The 21,848-nt window shown below is 36.7% G+C and overlaps 1 protein-coding gene across 2 annotated transcripts; it reads right to left on the minus strand.

The window, feature by feature from the left end:
• Nucleotides 1-2,154: 2,154 nt before the first annotated feature.
• Nucleotides 2,155-20,263, minus strand: LOC121864116 (delta-aminolevulinic acid dehydratase-like). Of its 2 annotated transcripts, none has more exons than XM_042363031.1 (9): nt 20,196-20,263; nt 18,512-18,652; nt 16,749-16,860; nt 15,410-15,544; nt 11,811-11,931; nt 9,015-9,247; nt 6,553-6,669; nt 5,957-6,056; nt 2,155-4,627 (listed from the first exon to the last, which is right to left on the minus strand). In XM_042363031.1, the coding sequence occupies exons 2-9, from the start codon at nt 18,637-18,639 to the stop codon at nt 4,554-4,556; spliced, it is 1,020 nt and encodes a 339-aa protein (XP_042218965.1). In that variant the 5' UTR covers nt 18,640-18,652; nt 20,196-20,263; the 3' UTR covers nt 2,155-4,553. The 2 variants fall into 2 exon arrangements, with proteins under 2 accessions (XP_042218965.1, XP_042218967.1); XM_042363033.1 differs by having other exon boundaries at nt 18,512-18,645; nt 20,196-20,260.
• Nucleotides 20,264-21,848: the final 1,585 nt, after the last annotated feature.

Here is a 21,848-nt window from a genome sequence, read left to right on the forward strand (position 1 = left end):
CGCAATTATGCGAGGACCATACTTCTAACCACAACTCACCACTATATTATGCCGTGTACAAGATATGGGAAGGGGAAAAACTGGGGATGAGGTGGCCTGTTGCCATTTTTCTTATTTTATAATTTATTTTATACAGGGGGTCCCCAACTTACGAATGCCCGCCATTAAGAGCGAGATCCCATAACGTCAATTATTTTAAAATTCCGACATAAGTACAATGGTTCGTAACAGTTACGTACAAGAACTAGTCTGCACTGCATGAGGGGAGGTGGAGCGGCGCGTGGAGAGTGATGCATCGCACCAAGTCACCTGCCTTGAGGGAGCAGGAGCATCAGTACACTTTCCCCTCATTGCCTAAATGTGCGTGATCAAGTGCAAACTGGTGATTTTTTCTTATTAACTCTCTTTTTCAGCCCTCATCATGACTCCCAAATGCAAACCTGATGCAAGTGATAGTACTGCATCCAAGAAAAGGAAAACTATTACAATGGAAGTGAAAGTTGATGAAATTAAACATTCTGAAAAAGGCGAAACACCCTCGGTGATGGATAAGGTAGTGGGTTTCAGTTGTTCAATGGTTGGAACAGTTTTAAAAGAGAGAGAAAATTCTTAAATGTGTAAAAGATCTACACCTATGCACTGAACTGTGATAACCAAACAAAGAAGTGGATTGTTAATTGAAATGGACAGATTGTTGGAAGATCAAAATCAACGGGATTTGCCTCTTAAGTCAAGCCTTGATTAAGGAAAAAGCGAGAAGCTTGCTTGCTAACTTAAGGCTAAACGTGGTGGTGAAAATGATGAAGAAGATATTATTGCTAGTAGGGGCTGGTTTAACCAGTTCAAAAGGTAAGGGCATATGGTGTTTCGAAAAAACACTGCCCACAGTTTGTCCAGCTTGATATTCATGAGGACGATGTCACACAGTTGCTCGAGTCTTATGCTGAAGAATTAAGCAATGAAGACCTGATTAAACTAGAGAAGCAGATGAATCTCCGGCCACTAGTACTAGATGAAAGCCAAAAAAATGCTTCTACAAGTGCCTGTGTGATACCGCATAAAGCTTTCAGTTTGTCCGAGTTCTTCGTATTTTTTTTTTTGAGAGGGGGGGGGGGGTTGTCAGGTTGGGGGTGATGTAGACATTACTGTACTTGGTTAATTGTCAGAGATTTCATGCATTCTTTGAGATATCCCTACAGTCCTCATGTTCAGGGATCACCACCACTGCATAAATTTATTAAGTCTTCCATTTTTGTGATGTACAACTTGTCTTCAGAGCCAACCACATTTCTCAGCATATCTGACTCTCCCTCCTTCCTCTTCAGATTCTTTATAATGAGGTTGTCTTTACATTAATTCATCTCTCATTGTTTCTTTGTCTTGTCATGGAGATTTTGTGTTATGTTGACCTGAACTGCCATATTATCAGTCTGGACCTCTGTGGGTATCAATTTGGCCATGATTTCATGCAAGATCTTTAATCACTTAATGTTCTACTTGGGATTTTGTTCTCTCTGGATCAGTAGTATTACAGTACTGTACTTAAAACTATTCTAATGCACTATGTTGAAATTATTTACAGTGACTAGTGTTAGGCCTAACCTTCAAAATGCATTGGCTGTTCTAAGAATCTAATGAGCATGCGACACATAACAATGAAGGTATGTATTTTTATAAAAGATTAAGATACGCTTAAGCTTATGACTTAATACTTACCAAGCGAGAAGCTGGGTGACCCATATGCACTCTCGTGGCTCCACAACACTACTGAAGGCATGAGAGACGCAAACACGTGCCCCCATCATATCACAAATTCATTTAAACCTCCCTTACTGATGCACATGGGCAATGTTGCACATTTTGTGAGTTACAGGATATCCTAAAGGACCACAGGTAATGAATGATCAGTGTAAATAACTGATTGGCTACTTTGGCCAACCGATGACCACTATGATCAACTGACAGACCACTGTGGTTGTCTAATTGACCAGCATAAGCAAAAATTGGTTGGTAAAAATGTAAACCACATCTATGCAAATCCATTTATACCGTGAAATCCATCTGACACTTTGTATTATTGCTATAACTTAATGGAAAGTAGCTAATTTTTAATAAAATTTGCTGTCAAATGAGTTATATTAGGATCAAAAACTATTTTTATGATTATAAAATTTATATTTAGATAAAAGTACAAAAAGTTAGAATTAACTATTGCTTTAGGAATTTTAAAAAAGATCACAGGTATTAACCCTTCAGATGGCAAAGCAACCCTTAGGGATTTTATTCTGGCTAATGCCAGACAATTTTATTCAGCCGAGGGGAGCCCCTGCCCGCTAAAGGGTTAAATCAACAAACCCAACCACCATTGACACTGTTATCATCATATAGTGCCTAATATGAGTACAAAAATAAGCTTTACCACAACCAAATAAACATTTTAATTAAAGTACCTCAAGCGCTTTAAGCATGATATAAAATGTGCAATAGTCAGCACATTTGACTTACCAAACACAAATAAAAGTACAGTACATGTACTATAATATAACAATAAAAATGCAGTGTACTGTATAACTTTTTAACAACCGTATACAGGCAGTCCCCGAGTTACGACCGTCCGACTTACGATCATCCGCACTTACAAACGGGATCCTAATGCATTCATCGCAAATATATGTAATTAAAATAATTTTTTTTTATTGTTTTCATTATTCTATATTGTTTAACATCACTTGATTTATAGTATTTACATTATTTGTTACATTTGGGTTATTACTGTTGTTTTGTATGGGCAGGGTTGAGATTTAACCTAACTTAACTCTGGAATTAACAAGGTTTTCACTTACAAACAAATCAGCTTACGATCAGGGTCCAGGAATGTATCTCTATCGTAAGTTGGGGACTGCCTGTATAATATATATACAGTACAGCAATCTACAACATTTCATAATTCTTTCTAAGTTAGAACAATATGGTGGTTCTGGAAGTACATATATTGAAATATCTATTAATTTGTATTATTCCAAATTGGAATAAATATTCTGAACGTATCCGGTTAACTGTGCTCAACTCATGACCATTACAAATGTTCATTCTCTAATTTGTAATTTATAAATTATAAAATTTTTATTATAGTAAAGTCCTCATATGATAGCAATACAGCAATTAAAAAAAACGTGCACTCCTACGGGTATTCTATAATATTTGTACCATTCACAATGCAACGGACTTTATATAATTACTGTTCAATTAAATTTAGGTTCAGGAATTGGTGGATCAATACTCATGCTTCTCAATCAGCTTTGCACTCTGTTTTACTGTGTACATATGTCTTTGAACACTCCTTCATTTTGTGTGATGCAAGTGATCTACAGTATTTAGTTATTTTTAATGATATATTTATTTCAAAACAATGAATTGCTTTGAAGTGAAACATACATACCAGTAATTTTACTGAGTAATTTGTGTGTAAATCATTTGTTGGGGTGAGACATTTGTTATTTATAATTTGTATTAATGAATTTAAACAAATCTGCAGAAACATCATTAAATGCCTTGTAAATTACATTTGGCTGTAAATTAATCTGATAACATTGTATGAGGAAGAGTTGGCAGTCCGAAACATGCTTCATTTCTTCTTGTTGATTACATTTCAGGCAAACTGCATGCTAGTGTGGCCACACCCTTAGGACTAGATCTAATAAAACCATTAGTTCTTTAATCTTGAAAGGAAAGTAATAATAATAATGAACATGTTATGATTTAAAACAAATACTTTATAAAGCAGTAATCACAAATCTTTTTATCTGAGTATTTCATTAAGTGTAAGGTTCTTAATCAAATATACTGTATTTGGAAACTTCAGGAAACTATTAAAAACTTTGTAAAACACGATATGAACGCTTCATTTATTTAAGCTTTCATTCAATGCAGTTATTTGTATAAAAAGAAAACATCCATAACAAACTAACACTTGTGAATTATAGAAATCAACAACAGTATTGCTAAAAAAATAGTTAAACAACTTTATAAAAAAAATTTAAGAAAAATTACATATAAAAAATATACAGCAACTTTCTTCATATTAATAGGAGTATGCTGCATGAACAATCTCCTCTCCATTTCACTTTCTACAAATATCGCTTATAATTGTCACACATTTTCCTTCTCGCCACCAGAAAACAACCCCACAAACTCAACTTACTGTACTGACAATGTTATGTTGGTGACATGACACTGTCACTTCCTTATCAATGTATGTACTATACATTATACAAGATAAACATAAATAAAACTGTAATAGTTATATCATGGAGTACATTTTGAGTGAATACAATACCTGCATAAAGCATCAAATCATCTTACCTTTAATCTGTATCACACTCATGTGAGCCTTTATATTTAATTTTATTACAATGTTGGATTTCAGTGTACAGCAGGTATAGTACTCACAGCATTAATTCTAAGTTCCAAAAATTTTGATAATTTCCATAACTGTAATACCTGCCAACATAATGAAATTTCATCTACCTCTCCATTTAAATAAATTAACCAATTTATGAATTTTTCTTCTCTTCCTTGAGCCATTCCAGAACAGTTGGTGTGAAATAAGAGATGACCACATCAGCACCTGAGTAAAAAATAAATAAATCAATCAATCAATCAATAAACAAACAAACAAACAAACAAACAAACAAACAAACACACAGTGATATCCCTATTAGCCAGAACAATTGGTACAGAGCTCTTCAGGGGATGAGAGATTTCTAAGTACATTAATGAGATGATCCTCTTAAACCCGGAAAAATCCCACATCCACGGAATTTTTCAGGGTACAGGTACTGGGAAAAGTTTGCGAGAGTCTAAACCATGCATCTTGCACAGACAGACACTAACCTACATCCTCGGAATGTTTTTGGGTGCTGGGGAAAGTTTTTGGGAGAGTCTAAGAGAGTCTAAACTACGCATCTCATCTTAACTCTAATCTAGGGATCTCATCATCTCACTTCCCACGGATAAACACTCCCCCATTACATTTAGACTGTGGGCACAAGTAAAAATTTTTACGACTACTGAAAAAGTGTATGAACTTCTATTCACAGCATCTGTTCTAATTGTGTCAGAGATGAATTTGATACCATTATGATCCTGGATAAATTCTCAAGAAGACAGTTCCAATAAAAGATCCTTAAAAGAATATTTCGACACAATACAATGATGGGACTAAATTCTTTTACGAAAAATGTAAGAAATCTTGATACCAATCTATAAAATCAGTTCTAATTAAGTTACACCATTTTTTTTTATCAAAATAATACTGAATAGATTACTGGTACCGTTTGTAAAAGTTTGGTTAAATAAATATATTAAAAAAACCAAAAATCTATATGATATAGGCGAGGGAGGAATGATTGGAGCGGTGTGCCGGTGAAGATGGTGGAATTTTCCACTCTGCACTAGGGAACATTTTCCAGTCTAAACGACGCATCTTGCATGGAGCTGTATATATTTATGCAAACACCCACTGTATACATAAAATATATTGTAAATAAGCATGCCCTTAAAATTCGAGGGGGTTTGGGTCTCAAAATGGCCGCGAACTGCCATTGGCATTGGCATCCACCTACATATGTTTACTCATCCCATAAGAAATTGACCCAGCATTGATGCATATTTTTAACAAAATACCATCTAAATATTTTTTGATGACTTTGCTAGTCCACTATGATAGATATGTGGAGACAAATATAAAAGAATTAAGAAAACCAATGATTTAAAAGTACCGGCAAATGGACAAAAGAAAGAAAACTAGGAAATGGTATATTAAGAAGGTTATTGCAGAAAGTCCTGGTGTGGTAGAATGACACAGAGGAGCCAGGGTGAAAAATACCAATTAAATTACTAAACATTTGGAATAAACAACAATTAAATTTTCTATAACTGATATTGTTCGCTGTACCTGCTCGACGCATGCTGGTGAGAACTTCCATGAGTGTCACACGGAGGTTGATGGCTCCTGCTTTGGCTCCATGGTGTAACATGGCATATTCTCCAGACACCTGGTAAAGCATATAAATCATGTTAGCAGCAACCTAGTAAGGCGACTTGGTTTGGCACACACACAGTCTCTTTTCACTGACAGTCCACAGGATGGTGTCGTGGTAAAGGTCTCTGCGTAGCGTCCCATTCCCTTAAGGCAGGGGAGAATGAGGACATTTTAACTAAGCCATGGTCTAGAGCCTACTGGATAAAAATGTGGCTTTGGGGGCGTGAGACACGATGAACAATACAACACCGTCTCAATCCCACACACACACTGCCTCACATACCCACTAATGAAATAGTGATGACAGAGTTACAGCTCGCCTGGCATCTTATCTCCCGTAAAACAAACACTGGAGTAGGGCTGTGTGAGTAGACCTAATGCAACCCATGACACAGACAAATAGCCAAGTGCAATACAATATTAAAGTAGGATTGAATTTTCTATATTGACAAACTATAAATGTGGTACCACTCCAAAGTACAAACACACAAAGATATATTTTAACTCACCTGATAGATAAACAGTGGATAATGTGGGTATCTGTCCTTAGTTTGACGTACCACATCAAGGTATGCTATGCCAGGTTTTACCATCAACATGTCTGCACCTTCCTCTACATCGCGATCCTGGAAAATTGAAAGAAAGAGAAGTCATATACTGTATAGTAATCTCCCTGTTAGCTGGAATCCCCAGTCCCCAACGAACAAATGTTCTGGGAGTTCCGAGAAATTGCATCATGCTCTGGCACGTCACCAAGTGCCAACTGCATGGGTGGGAACACCACTTGGCTAACTTGGGCTGTAGACTCAAGTGCTACGATTGGCTAATACTACTGTCATGTGACTGCATGGGTCGCCTGTGATAGGCTGATGCATCTCCCAGCTTATCCCCTCTAAGCCTAGCTACCATCATGAAGCATTTAGTTCATAGTCTTCTGCCACTGTACAAGGTTGATCCCTCGCTCACTGCTGTTTTTGCGTAAATTTGCATTCTGCAGTACTGTACCAGGACGCAATCAGCCAAGAATACAGAGTTAAAGCAGTTTCAGTGTCAAAAGTGATTACAGTTATGTATCCCTGTATTGTACTGTACATTCGCTTAGTGTGAAAATACCATATGTAAAGGAAACAGGATATACTGGAGCACTTTAGCTTTTGTTTATTCAAGACATCTTCAGGTCATGAGACACACTAATCCCCCCACCCTGACAAAGGGTGACCTGATATTGCATCAGAAGGTCAGTAACATGACACCACCAATCCTCCCCACCCCACCTCCAACACAAATGAGACAAAAGCTTATATACATTGGGTGACCTGACATTGCATTAGGTCAGGTCATTAACATGAGACCCACTAATCCCCTGTCGCAAGTGTTAAGAGGTAAAAATTTATTACAGTTAAATATTACATTCAGCAGAGTAGACAGTGTAATGTAGGCTCAAGCTGACAGCATCTACTGGTGAGTACAGTATACACATTATAGTGCAGTATTAGTAAGCAGTACAGTATATCATTTTGTTTATTTACAATATATTGTTCAAGTACAGTGGTGTTTGCATAAATAAATACAGCTTCATTCGAGTTGTGTCGTTTACACCAAAAAAATTTCCCCAGTGCAGGGTGGAAAATTCCACTGTCTTGGCTGTGACAATAGCTCCATTCATGCCTTGCATGCCCATATCATAGTTGTTGTTTTTTCTGTTTTTTTATTTAACAAAATCTTTAGATAAACTATTTAGGATTATTTTGGTTAACAAAAACAGTGTTTCTAACTTAATTAGAACTTATTTTATTGACTTCGACATTAACATTTCTTATTTTTTTTATAAAAGAATAGTCCCCAACATTATTTTGTGTCAAAATATTTTGTTTAAGGATCTTTAATTGGAAATGTCTTGTAGACAATTTATTCAGGAACATTATGGTACCAAATTTAATCCTCTAATCACAATTAGAACAATGTTGTGAATGAAAGTATTTAATTTTTCTCTAGCCATAAATATACTTACTGTACTGTATTTGCTCACAGCCTAGTGTCTCAAAAATGCCTTCATTTGATGTCCTGTATTTATATATATATATATTTTTTATTTTTTATTTATTCAACCAAACTTTTAGATGACTATTCAGGATTACTTAGGTAAAAAATAATGTTTCTAACTTATTTAGAACTGATTTTATAGACTCCGGTATCAACATTTCTTACGTTTTATTAATAAAAGAATTTAGTCCACATCCTTATATCGTATCAAATATATTTTGTTTACGGATCTTTTAGTTTCATTATTCCTCGTTACCCTCATTTAGGATATTATCCGTTGATTAGCAATAATTTCACTTAAAGCTAAGTTTTTAGGAACGCATCCCTATCGGTAAACGAAGGATACCTGTATATTACAGTACAGTACAATATATAAAAACAAAAATATGGGCCATTAAATGGAGGTATTTTGGGGTATGAGGCTTGAATGGAGCAGTGTGTGTCAGCCGTGACAGCACACACACAGCTGTGAGACATATGAGAGTGCCCATCAACAGCAGCCAATAGGTGGCTCAGTGAGTACAGCTGTACTGAGATCCAGCACCAAGCTGCGAGACTGTATGAGAGACCAAGGGAAAATTAACTGTATTCAACAGATGTTAAAACCCTAAGCAGCTAAAACAAATGTTCATATGGCATATAAAATTTATGAGTGTTAAGTCTAATAAGCTAAAAATTACAGTAGGTTCTGTGTTCTTAGGTAGCTTGAGCTGGTAATCCCCTATCCCCTGGAATCTTCCACCTTGCAATATAGACAATGCAGACCCCCGGCCAACCCAGAATTTCGGCCAAACCGGACAGGCCTTCACCCCCATTATTTCGGATTAGAGGAAGCTTATTGTATATATGTTCTACCTTTTTCACTTACAAAATACATAACATTAAAATTATTTTAAAATAAAATCCTATATTTTTCATAAGAACTCACTGCTGCTCTCATAGCCAATCCAGATGATCCAGGAGGTAGTTGATAGCACCGACGATCACCGAAAGCTGGAGCTGATTTTGCAGCATCCCTGAATGGTCCGTAGAAAGAAGAGGCAAACTTCACTGCATAGGAGAGGACTGACACACGATTGGCTAATCCAGCCTCTGCCAGTGAAGCCTTAATTGCACCAACTCTGCCATCCATCATGTCTGAGGGGGCTATGATCTGAGCACCTGCAAAACAATGAAATAACCAATGTTATGCCTCTACAGCCACACAATTATCAATCAAGTACGAACAGGTAAACCTTGACTTATGATTTCTCTATTTATAATATTTTCCTTTAACTATGGTGATGTTTTAAGACCACCTCCCTATTTACAATGTACACATGAACAATGGCCATCATCCAGCCAAACTCACTGATGAGTGGATACTGTGTCCCCTGCTTAACAATTGGGGTGCGTTCCTGAAAAACCGACTGTAAATGCGAAATGATCGTGAAACGAGAATAAGGGGAGAAATAAAATCCCAAACGAGGAATAACGAGGAAAAATATCCATAGAGATGGCACATAATTGTGTAGCAGAATTTCTGACTCCCCACCCAGTAGCACTCAGAGCAGGTAAGGTTGAGGTGTGAGCTATGTTATTGTTCAACATATAATTTAGGGTAGATTTATATAATTTTTTTAGTTTTACTTACATCAACATAAGGTAAAAAACATAAAGGGAATATATGTTTCTTCGTGCCAGCTGTACTGTTATGGTTATTTTTCAACACATAATTTTGGATGAATATAGTACATAGTTTACTTCATTTTCTTTTCTTTGTTACATACACAGTCATTAATACAGAATGTGCAAAAAAATAAAAAAAATATCATGAAATCAAAACAAAGAAAATATAAATTTCACGGGAGTTAAGTGTCAGATTGTAGGAGGGGAAGGCGGTGGGTGGGGGGGGGGTGCAATAGTGGGGATTTCAGCCTTCCCCTACCAGGCCTACCTGTGAGCTGTTGTTATTTGTTTTCAACTCGTTATTTTATTTCTGGTAGATATACAGTACATAGTTTGCTTCAATTCTGTTTTATTCTGTTACAAGCAGACACGATCGTTCATACAGAATGTACAGGTACTAAAATAATAATAATATTGTAAGGTCAAAAACATAAAGGGAATAAACATTTCTTATGTGCATTGGAGTTAGCCCTCAGAGTGTGCGTGTGGGGGGGAGGGGGTCTGGCAGATCTCTCAGCTGTTCTCTGTCTCGTGTCCCATGAAACGACTGCCAAATGGCAACCAAGCATTTTTATTATTATTATTATTATTATTATTATTATTATTATTATTTATTCCTCACATTTACTGTGATTGTAAAGAGTTTATCTCTGTTTTTGTGACTGAAGTAAGCAGTACATATAACTTTGAAAATGTATCATTTGCAGTGGAGGTAGGATGGGGGATTAATGGTCTCATATTACTGAACTTTTGAGGCAATGTCACATTACCCATTGTCGGGGTGGGGGATCAGAGCGAAAGCACTTCACAGTCAGGGTGAAAGCACTTCACAATCAGAGCAAAAGCACTTCACAGTCACTAAAACATAGTAAAATGTGATCTTTAGTGATGTCCTCTCACTGTAAGGTAAAAATAAATAAATAAATAAATTATGATAAATAGCAACACCAATAATGACCACTTAGCCCTGAGCTACAGCTCATACACACATGATGGCTACGTTTGTGGTATGTGGGTAGATGACACTGCAGCTGACAAATGCAGTGAGAGAGGAGTTCCATATTCCAAATTGGCAGGTGATGAATATCGCTAATGAGGGTTTGTTTACATCGCAAATAGGGAAGTGGTCTTAACACATCAGCATCGTTAACGCAAAATATCGCAGAAAGGGACATTGCAGATCAGGGTACAGTACAGTATACTGTACCTGTACGGGTAACCCATTCGTCAAGTGAATTTTGTGTCTCGAATAAAAGAACACATGGGAAAAATAGGGTTTGGTTCCCCAATAAATAAAGTACCCTAATTCATTCCCCAAAATCACAAAATTGGTTCAAACACAACAAAACCTACCTAACTAATGATAAATAGAGTAAACCCTCATTTAACCAACCTATTTGGGGGGAGGGGTGGGTCGGAAAAGCCAATAAGTTGAATAATCGAGGTACTGTACGAAATATCAAAAATATGTAAGTATTAAAATAATAACTGTACGACAATTTTAAAAATTTGGTACAATGGCGCTCAGCTGTGTAAGGGATCAGCATGAGCGACATATTTGTTATTGTTTGGTGGTTGGTCGATGCTCTTCCAACATTCACTTAAAATCCAATTATAGTGATATCCCCGTTAGACAGAACAATTGGTGCAGAGCACTTCCAGGGATGAGAGATTACGGGTAAAGGGACGACTCTCTCAAAGCCGGAAAAATATCCCTCATCCCCGGAATTTCCCAGGTAACGGAAAAACGTTCTCGGAAGTTCCAGAAACTTCCCATTACGTCATCTCTCAAACCTGGAAAAAAATCCTCCATCCCCGGAATTTTCCGGGTATCAGGAAAATTTTTTCGAAATTTTCCGGAAAATGTGCCCCTCACAAAATAGTTCCCAAAGCAGGAATTTTCCAGACCCAAATTTGTATAAGCGGGTGAAACTTTTGTATTTTAAAATAGTGGGGTCAATTTAGGAAATTTATATAGGCAAATTTTCGTATCTCCAACGATCATATCTCGAGATACCTGTACCAACTTTGCAACAATTCATACAAAAGTACTTACCTGCTTTGGCATAAGCAGTAGCTTGTTCAGCCAACCGTTTGATACTAGGGGTGTTGTCAATAGTCCCATCCTTTTTCAGAATGCCACAATGTCCATGACTTGTATAAGCACACAAACACACCTGAGACAGGCAAATATTGTACATTATTAATCCTATTTCTGTACCATCCAATCAAATTCCAACAAAAAATTTCACTATGGAGGATATGCTTTCAGCTTTTACAGCTACTGTACTTGTAACATCAAGGCTTGTGACAAGAGACCCTGGAAGCAATTGCATCAGAGAACAATTTACTTTTTGGAGTAACTAGCACTAAAATATTTTTGTTGGCCCTTTTGACACACTTCTTGTAAGTGAAATACCCACATCATCAATTTTAAATATTAGTCTTGACTTATACAAATGTGATATAGTACATGCAAAGTTTCAAGGTTAAGACTGTTGAAAGGTTGATTTGTGTCACTTTCCTAAAGCAGAACAGGACCATGTCTTGTAAACTAATCTGCCTAGATATACAAACTCTCCTAAGATACACAAAAAGGATCCCCTTCAATACCCATGACAAGAACTGACAAGTGAGTTAGGTAAATCAAAATACAAATCTAAAATAGTATCTAAGAGCACAAAAGGTTATGTCAAGATGTAGTATTCATAGGAACAGGAACTTAACCTAACTGAACCAGAAGAGAAAGAAAATGTAGGTTATAAGAAAAATATTCTGTTCCATTTTGACTGACACTGTAATTCCTTTAATTCTTTGTTAGGATACTTGTTAAGAGAAGTAGTATACTGGAACCTAAGGAATCTCTGATGTGACTATTCTACTTGTGAAGTAAAATCTTAAAAAACAGGACAATGTTTCACAACAAGAGAAAACTCCTTTCAGATTATTACAAATTAAAACTAGTGCCAGTTATTACACACCCTTTGTTGCCCAAGAAAGCATAACCTAGGGAAAAAAATAATGGGATTATTTAAATATCTTATACTAATAATATATATATTTTTTTCTTCAACAAACCGTGTTGCACCTTCAGTTCACAGAACCACACATTTTCCTAATCTCACATTACCTTAGAAGAGAGTGGGTGTGAATCATACATGTCTATACTTATGCAAAGTTAATCAAACAGCTTGTCGATTAAAATATATCAGCCAAGGGTGAATGTGAAGTACAGTAGTCTATAACATTTAATTGTTTCATCTACATACATCATACTCAATTTTCTAGCTTGGGTGGGAATTAAGAATAAACTAACAGGTGCAAATCAATCTTGCTTCCTCTTTATATGCAATAGTGTGGCAACAACAACAAATATCACAGCCTTTTGTTTAGTGACCTTACTTTACCCGAAATTTCTACATCACCAATCAGAATGGAATACTGTACCAGTATTTGGCAGTCAATGACAGTACAGTAAACCCTCAAAGATCCAGACAAAGAGGAAGGACCACCTGTCCGAAAAAGCTGATTGTCCGTATCTTCCAGCAAATGTATTATGTGTATAAAAGCAATAAATAATGACAAAAAAAAAACATAAAAATTGAAGTACCATATTTTACAGCAAATAAGACATAGCCCTCATTTTAACAGAGTATTTAGGAAAAAAAATATGTGTTTATTTTCCTCCTGTAGCCATAGTTTTCTTAAAATAATATATACAGTACCAGGAAATGTGAGGAATAAACTAAAATACCAATAAATAAGTTATAACAAAAAGTACTGTATTGCCAAATCAGTAAATAAAAGCCAAATGAAAGTCTAACACAGTAACCATTTGCATACACTCACTGCTTCACCATAGCAACAGAGACCGTCTGGGATGCCAATTCCCTAACAACACTCGCCACCCACTACACTCTGAACCCTGCTCCCCTCCCTCACTGAGCCGGTAACTCGTGTGCAAAAAAATGTATATTCCCTTTGAGTGTTTGCCATTAGGAAAATTATTACTTTTACTTTTTTCAAAATATGTATGTAGGATGGTGTGTGCATGTAGTGGAGTAAAAATAAATGAAGAAAGTTGTGTATATCTACCTAAAAAATACAAGATGAAAAACAGCCATGACGCTTCACAGCTTGACCCAGTAGCCTGGTGGTTTTAGTGACGAGTCTAACCTGACTACAATGCCATGATTAATCACTAATATATCAGTAAACACTAATAATACTAACAGTAAATCCAGTGAAATATGGCAGGGAGAGAGGAGAGTTACAACAGCAGACAATGCTCAACTAGTGGTCACTCACTCCCTTAACGCACACCCGTTGCCAGGCGTACAATTGAAATACAGGAGGTCCCCAACTTACGCACATCCGACTTACGAATGCCCGCCGATGTGAATGCCGTTAAACATGAAATTTACAGTGTTTTATTTAGCTGATGACTTATTTTTTACTTTTATTTATTGTATTTTTACATTCTATTTCTTCTTTTGTCTTAAATTAAGTGATTTTAGATGTATATAAGGACTTAGGCAATGATAAAGTGGGATTTTAAACATTGTCTTGTAAGTACGGCATGCACATAGCATGTGTTCCGACTTACATACAAATCCAACTTACGAATGTCCTCAGGAACGGAACCTGTTCGTGAGCCAGGGACCCCCTGTACGTATGAGAAATACATATCTTGTAGTCTAATTTGAAACAGTAATGGGCACAGCGATAAACCAAATTATATAAACCATGCATCATTGTATCATTACTAGAGTGAATGAAATAATATTCCCACAAACAACAATTGACAACTCTGTTTATATTTCCATCCCTGGCGACAGCCTGCGTGTGTAGCCGAGCACTTTTTACAAAAAATAATGGAAATAAAATAAATTCTAAATGAATTATTTATAGGAAATATGCATTATTATCAGTAAATATGTGCATTACTGGTCATCCCAGACACAAAGACAAGCAGAAAATGGCTGCTAAGTGAGTAAGTGACCACGAGCGCTCGCGGTCAAAACAAGCTGTCCCCTTATCTCCCTCGCTACTGCGGCCCCAGGGAAGTTTCTAGATCTAGAGCAGGGGTCACCAAACTACGGCCCGCGGGCCGGATCCCAAGTCCTTCCCCGGCTCGTGGTAGCTCAAAACTACGCTCTGACGTTACCAGAGCTTTCGTTCTGGCTTGCAAGTATTGAACAGAATGATTATGCGGCCCGCGCTCGTCATTCTTTCAGTTATCCGGCCCACTGTGAAAAAGTTTGGTGACCCCTGATCTAGAGGATCAATATATAGCTTTTCTTGTTTTTTATTGTTTTATCATTTAAAAAGGTTAAAAATTATTTTTGGAAAAGTTTATTTTTCTCGATTTAACCCATGTGGGAGGTTCGGCCAGCGGCACCCTACCCTGGGGCGTAGGGGTTATTGAACATAATGAATTTCAAGATTTTTAAGTTCCTGGAATGCATGTTTTTGATGTAATGATACAGTAGGCACAAATCCCACACACATGAAGTTCGTCCTCTTCAAACATCAGATCATTGGTGTTAGGTCATGGAAAAAACAAACTTCCAGAGTCATAAAAATAAAATTAATATCCAAGGTTCAGCAAGTTTTACTTTTACAAATCCTTACTAAAGTTTAAATCTAACTCACATCGCATGCAACAAGTAGATCAGGAAATGCTTGACGAAGGATCTTCACTGCAAGAATAACTGGAGTATTAGGTGAATCTGCACTTGAGCCACGGTCATCTTTTGGCATATCTGATGGAACACCAAACAGCAAAACCTGTGGGATATAACACAGAAGTATGAGTTATGTTAAAAAAATTCTATAAGCCATTTCACTCGGGTTAACATCAGTTATGGGATTAAGTGATTTAAGGAGGACAGGTCCAAATAGTATTACTGGAGAAGAATGTCACTTCATATATGTGGAAAACAAGGGAGAGGCATTGGACAGTGTCAAGAGTGTTCACTTGTACAGTTTGATGATGATACAGTGTGTAGAACAAAAGTTTTTATGCAAAAACTAAACATTGACAAAAAAGAAGAATATCAAAATAAACATGGAATTTCTTCTTAGGAGCAAGGTGCCTAAATAACAATAGTCTATGTTTACAGATGCATGGAAATTCAGGATTCAAAACCAAAATTCAATGTTTACCACCAAAAACACTGCCCTTTCTTAGGGGACGAATATTTATGCAAGGAAACTCAAGGTATGTCTTGGAAACCACCATGCAAACAGAGACTATATAGGTACTGTACTCCATTTTGCAGGTTTTTTAAAGAACAAAGATGTGACTTCGATATCTACTAAGAAAGTAGTATCTGTCTTTGAAAATTTAATATTTTTTCTACAGTACAGGATGTTGTACAAATACACTTCTCAGTTCTTCTTTGAATGAAAGCAAGGTGAGTAGAAATAATAAAACCTTTAAAAAATAATGTACAATACAGTATATACCTGTATTACTTTTCCTTCCTTAACAGATTCACCACAAAAATTAAAAAGGACAACTAATAACTTGAAATTTTTTGAACACAGCTAAGTGACCACCCATTTTTTAAACACAACTGACCTCACAGATGGGAGTTTTTTTTTTTTTACACACAGGAATTTTTTCAAGAACAAATCAAAGCCACCAATAACCAAGTCTTGGTCACCCTTATAATCAGTTACCAACCAAATCAGGCCTTTCTTCACAGTTGCCAGATATGATCCTGTATTTACTGGGTAGTTATTACCTTTGACTAAATGAGTTTTAAAAGAAATTATTACCCCTGAGTGATTAAAGAGGTTTGCTCACACTGTATATATGACTCATAAAGAAGAGGAAGAAAAAGAGAATGAAAAAAGCAGGTTATGAATAACAAAAAGTAAGCTTAGCTACACACAATACCTAAAGGTTTATCTTTATGACCACCATGTTAACACAGCAAAGGTGCAACCCTATACAGTACAGTATGGTATTGTATTTACTACTTACAGAGGAAAGTCCATTCTTCACATGTGGCTTTAGAGCAGCCTCAAGTTTGTTGATCCCATACCGAGTCACACCTGGCAGACTGTCTACAGGTTGCTCTGCATCAGCATCATCCCTGAAACAAAAGTTCTCAATCACAACACTACTGGTTATGTTAGCCACCCTAGTGCCTATCTTTCCTGACTGACTAACCTGATATTTCTTTCTGTGAGGGGATTTATAAAAAAATCTTAGATCAGCAGCTGGTCCACATTCTAACACTCCTCTTGTCTCTAGGTTACAGTAACATCCTTACCTTATCAACGTATTCACTGTTACTAACTAGCCACTGACTACCTACAAGACCAGCACTGTACAGTATTTGAAGGTAGTTGAGATACTGTATCACTGCCAACCTGTTAACTACTTAGGTGATGATCAAGTTCTTGTCTGAGAATTCTGGTCACCAAAACAGGATACAGGTTGTGCCTCTCTAGTCCGGTATTCTGTGGTCTGGAATGATTTTAGTTTGCCCAATAGCCAACATCCCTGATGTAACTCAAATGTATTATTTAAGCATTTTCGACTTACGACCATTTCGACTTACGACCTGGATTTGGGTCTCTAACCCCGTCGTAAGTCGGGGAGGAGCTGTATAGCAATATTTTTTTTTATTTCGCGAGGGAAATCAGGAAGGAAATATTTCAAATTTACCACCATGGCAAACAAATGTGTTATTTGCTCACCAGACGCGCCACCGTGGCTGCTCACTCACGCATTCACGTTCGCCCGCTCAGTCTTTCGGTGTGAGTGACGAGAAAGCAACCGACGTGAAAAGTGAAGTGAAGAAAATGGAAAGTTTAATGGGAAATATTTAATACTATAACTAATATTTTTGGTATTCATTTTTGTAGGTGTGGGATTGTCAAGTGAGGGTGGCAGTGTGGCGTCTGCTGCTGAGTCTGGTGTTCCCAGGATGGTGCATCAGCTGCCGAGTTTAATATTCCTTGATATTGATATTGAAATAGCCTGTTATTCCAGAGTCTAGTGTTCATTGGTGCTTTAGTTAGTAAGAAAATGAACTCGTTAAGTCAAGTTTAGTCACTTTTTTGGGCCTCCAGAACCTAACCCTATTTTTCCCATTGATTACATGTAATCATCTATCACAATTTAGTATATAGCGAACATCGTTGGACCCAATCTCATGATATATCCCAACCCCACTGTATAGTATTTATCAGGTGCCATCAGAGGGTTCAGGCTTACACTTGGCTCAGCCATGTCCATAATGTTGTTATTGTTCACCTTATATGCATCTGTATTTGTCTGGCTAAATACAGGGGGTCCCCAGGTTACAAATGGGTTCCGTTCCTGAAGACGGTCTTACGTCAGAAATGTACACAAGTCGAAACACATGCTATGTGCATACCGTACTTACAGAACAATGTCTCAAATCCCACTATATCCTAGCCAAAGTCCTTATACACATCTACAATCACTTGATTTAAGAGAAAAGAAGAAATAGATTGACAAAATACAGTAAATGAAAGCAAAAAATTTATCAGGTAAATAAAATACAGTAGTGTAAATTTCAAGTATAACCCCATTCATATCGGCAGGCGTTCCTAAGTCGGGAAACCCTGTAAACTGTTTCAACATCACTATCAAAATTCAGGTATTTTCTCTAATCCTGGTATAGTAATGTACTATAAAGTACAGTATATAAATCTATTCTAACGTTCAAGAATACAAAAAGAAATTTAAAAATACAGTATTTTCACACTTACACTATAAATAATGGATACATTAAGTTCCAAGGGTGGATCTCGGTGTTTGATGTCTGCCATTGTCTCAGGGTGGGGTTGAAGTACCCACTATGGAGGATACGTTTTGCAGGGGGTTCATATGATGCCATGATATTCTGAAAACTGAGTAAATACTCTGTACAAAATTAAACACATATTACCTTAGAATGGTTTAATTAAATTGCAAGCCTAAGTAAAGTAGGCCAACGTGAGTTATAAAAAGACCCATTACAATACAACAAATAAAATACTGTTCAGTGATATCCCCAGTAGCTGGAATAATTGGTGCAGGGCTGTCCAGGATGTGCAATACTTTCCGGGACGAGAAATTCGTCTCAATACCCGAAAACCTCTCATTCCTTCAACAGCTCTGTACCAATTATTCCAGCTAACGGGGATATCATTGTACAGTCCAGTACTACTACTGTACATTACTGTATATATACCTGTACTGTACTTACCATCAGAAGCTGTCGTCTGAGCATGTGATGCAGGCAGGCCAAATGGTGATATGATACTGTACAGTACTGACCTGCCTTTATCCTATATTGTCTCCTGTAGCAGGTGTTCCTAATTGTCACTTTTCTCTCCATGAAGAAGGCATTGTAAACACACTGCTGTACATACACTATCAACACTCTAGACTAAACTATCCACTCTGCAAAAATTCCGTACAAACTATCGACAACATAATAACACCCAAACCAACTTAGTTAACCTAACCTAAAATAAAGCACTTCCATCCTAGGATAGGTGGGGTACAGTATGCTCACTTAGATAAGGTTGAGCTTATTTACAATAAATCATTGGTTGCTGGTCGCTATCAAACATTCGTGGCCATTACGAGACGCTTTTCAGGTATGAAGCACTAACCAATACAAAATCGCCAAACCAATATACAGTACAGTACAGTACAGTACAGTACAGTAATATGAAAATTTCTGTAAAGAAAATGGTTCCTCTTCTGGACAAAAAAATTAGAAAACCATAGCCAGAAGTAGTAAATTCTCAAAAAACAAAAAACAAAAAAGATTCAAGACTAGGCAGCAAATTTTCTTGTATAGAATTTTTTTCTCAAGTTGCTCATTCGAACAGGACAATGTTATAAACTACTGTATTACCAACCCATTCAATGAAAAAGACCAATATCAACAAGGCAGATGAAGAGAGCTTGGCAGCATAGCCTCCTTCGATATATATATATATATATATATATATATATATATATATATATATATATATATATATATATATATATATATATATATATATATATATATATGGGTACGAACTGTCTCATAAATTGGGTACGAGTTATCTCGTAATTAGGTGCAAGCTGACATGTTCTGATGGGAACGATTTGCTTGGGTAAGAGTTGTCCAGCACCCCTATATAATTACCAAAAAGGTTAGATTTACAGGTATAAGTTTCTAGTGTTTTTGTATTCACTTGGCCATGATTTTTGTCGGGAAAGGTTTGTTTCTCTCCCCCACCCAAACCCCGGGTCCCAACAGGCTCCCCAGTCTTGTTAGGGGTAGAAGGGGGCGATAACTACAAAATACATGCAATTTCCGAAGGAAATCAAGATCAGAACCAATCAAACCACACAAAACATACTAAATGAACATAGTTTTGAGCACAGACCGCTTGTAATATAAATTCTTACCGTGAGAGTTAATTGACGCCGGCAACCTCCCGCAGCACCGCCAGACTCACTCACGTCAACAACAATTCTTCCAGGTTTTTAAAGGGAAAATAAATAATTATTTCAAGTTGTCTCTTCATTAACTTCTTATATCAATATTTTATATACTTAATTTACTGTGCATCATTTGTTTCGTTAATAATGAAATATCTTAAATATCAAGAAATACATAATATCTGATTAAGTCTAAAAGCATAACCACCAATTACATAACATAATATATTAAAATATAAATATGATATACAATGACATTTAAAAAAGACTATGGATGAGGAAATTGTCCCCAGCGACTGGAAAAATGGTATATATGAGTCATATACTCAAACAGATGCTCGCCTCTGCACAACAATTATAACAAAATAAAAAGAACAGACAAATCGCCGACCGACTAGTAATATGAGTGGTGAAATAAGTAAAAAAAATAAAAAATAAAAAATTGGCCAGTGAGTTTGACTAACCAGCATACAGTACTAGTGAGTAGTGAATAAAGGTTTAATGACCGTTTTATGCTATGTTATGGTGGAACATCTACTGCCAAACAACCTCGTTAAGGAATGCCACAATGGTTCTGTCTAGAGACTCAAGCCTAGAACACAGACTCTGGGCGTAGTCGTGGTGGCAATATTGATAATATATATTTAGATTTTGACAGGGTTTCCATAGCGTACCTCATGAAAGGCTAGGTTAAACTGGTATAGAATTCTGGGGAGAGTCCTTGCGTGGATCAGACTATAAGTTATTTTCATGACCGGCAAACAGTGTGTGTGGTGATTAATTGCATGAAATCATGTGTACCAGCGACAAGCGGGCTACTACAGGCATTTTTGTAAAGTAAAAAGGATTTACTATTGACTTCAGAATATCTCCTAATATCAAGTGCGCATGGCTTCAAAAGGACCTCAAAAGGACCATGATATTGGTCAGTTAAAAAAAAGCAGCGGGGGGGGGGGGCTGGTCTTACAGCGCCCCCCAAACCCCCCAGCTGGGTGGGCTCTTTATATAATTTAGCTAAATATCTTTCTAGTCAGAAACGATCATCGCAACGATTATGAATAAACTCATTTAGAAATACATCATTAATTCAGGACAAAATCGGTGAGGTTTGCAACAGCCAATCAGCTGTAAATCTTGGGGAGGGGGCGGGGTGTCTTTTCTCAGCTGAGAAAAAAACGCACTATTGTACTGAGCACATCATTGTCATCCTTAATATCTCTTTAGTTCATATTACGCTACATGGCATTCAAATCCACCGCGCTTGTAGAGTCACAGAAAACTGTAGAAAACATGAAACTTGGGTAAGGGATAACTCACCTATTGTATAATGTTTTATACGAATTGTACCAAGGTAAGGACATAGAATATTAAGAGTATGTACTGGTAGCATTAAGGAGAACTCAAGGTATCTATAGGATGATTGGGAAGGTCCAATTGATACGGACTAGTGTACTATAAGGGATAAGTGTAACCGTGTGTAGACCGTTTCTGAATGTCATCATATTTACGTCTGTGAACGATTAGTAAACATAGCTACCGCAGATATCAGATGAAAATATATGAGAACAATGATATGGAAAAAGGATAAATGTATCAGACCTATGTGAAGTGTTGAAAGTG

The sequence above is a fragment of the Homarus americanus genome, unplaced genomic scaffold, assembly GCF_018991925.1.
Source record: "Homarus americanus isolate GMGI-L3 unplaced genomic scaffold, GMGI_Hamer_2.0 scaffold26351, whole genome shotgun sequence".
In the NCBI taxonomy this organism is placed as follows: Eukaryota; Metazoa; Arthropoda; class Malacostraca; order Decapoda; family Nephropidae; genus Homarus; species Homarus americanus.

What these genes read in the sequence shown, in the direction of transcription:
- LOC121864116 (XM_042363031.1), bottom strand. Translation starts at nt 18,639, where the DNA reads ATGGCATCATATGAACCCCCTGCAAAACGTATCCTCCATAGTGGGTAC. An exon ending in TACTGCTTATGCCAAAGCAG is followed by an intron (nt 9,248 to 11,810) that starts GTAAGTACTTTT and finishes ATTGTTTTGCAG; the next exon opens with GTGCTCAGATCATAGCCCCC. An exon ending in CACCAGCATGCGTCGAGCAG is followed by an intron (nt 4,628 to 5,956) that starts GTACAGCGAACA and finishes TTTTTTACTCAG; the next exon opens with GTGCTGATGTGGTCATCTCT.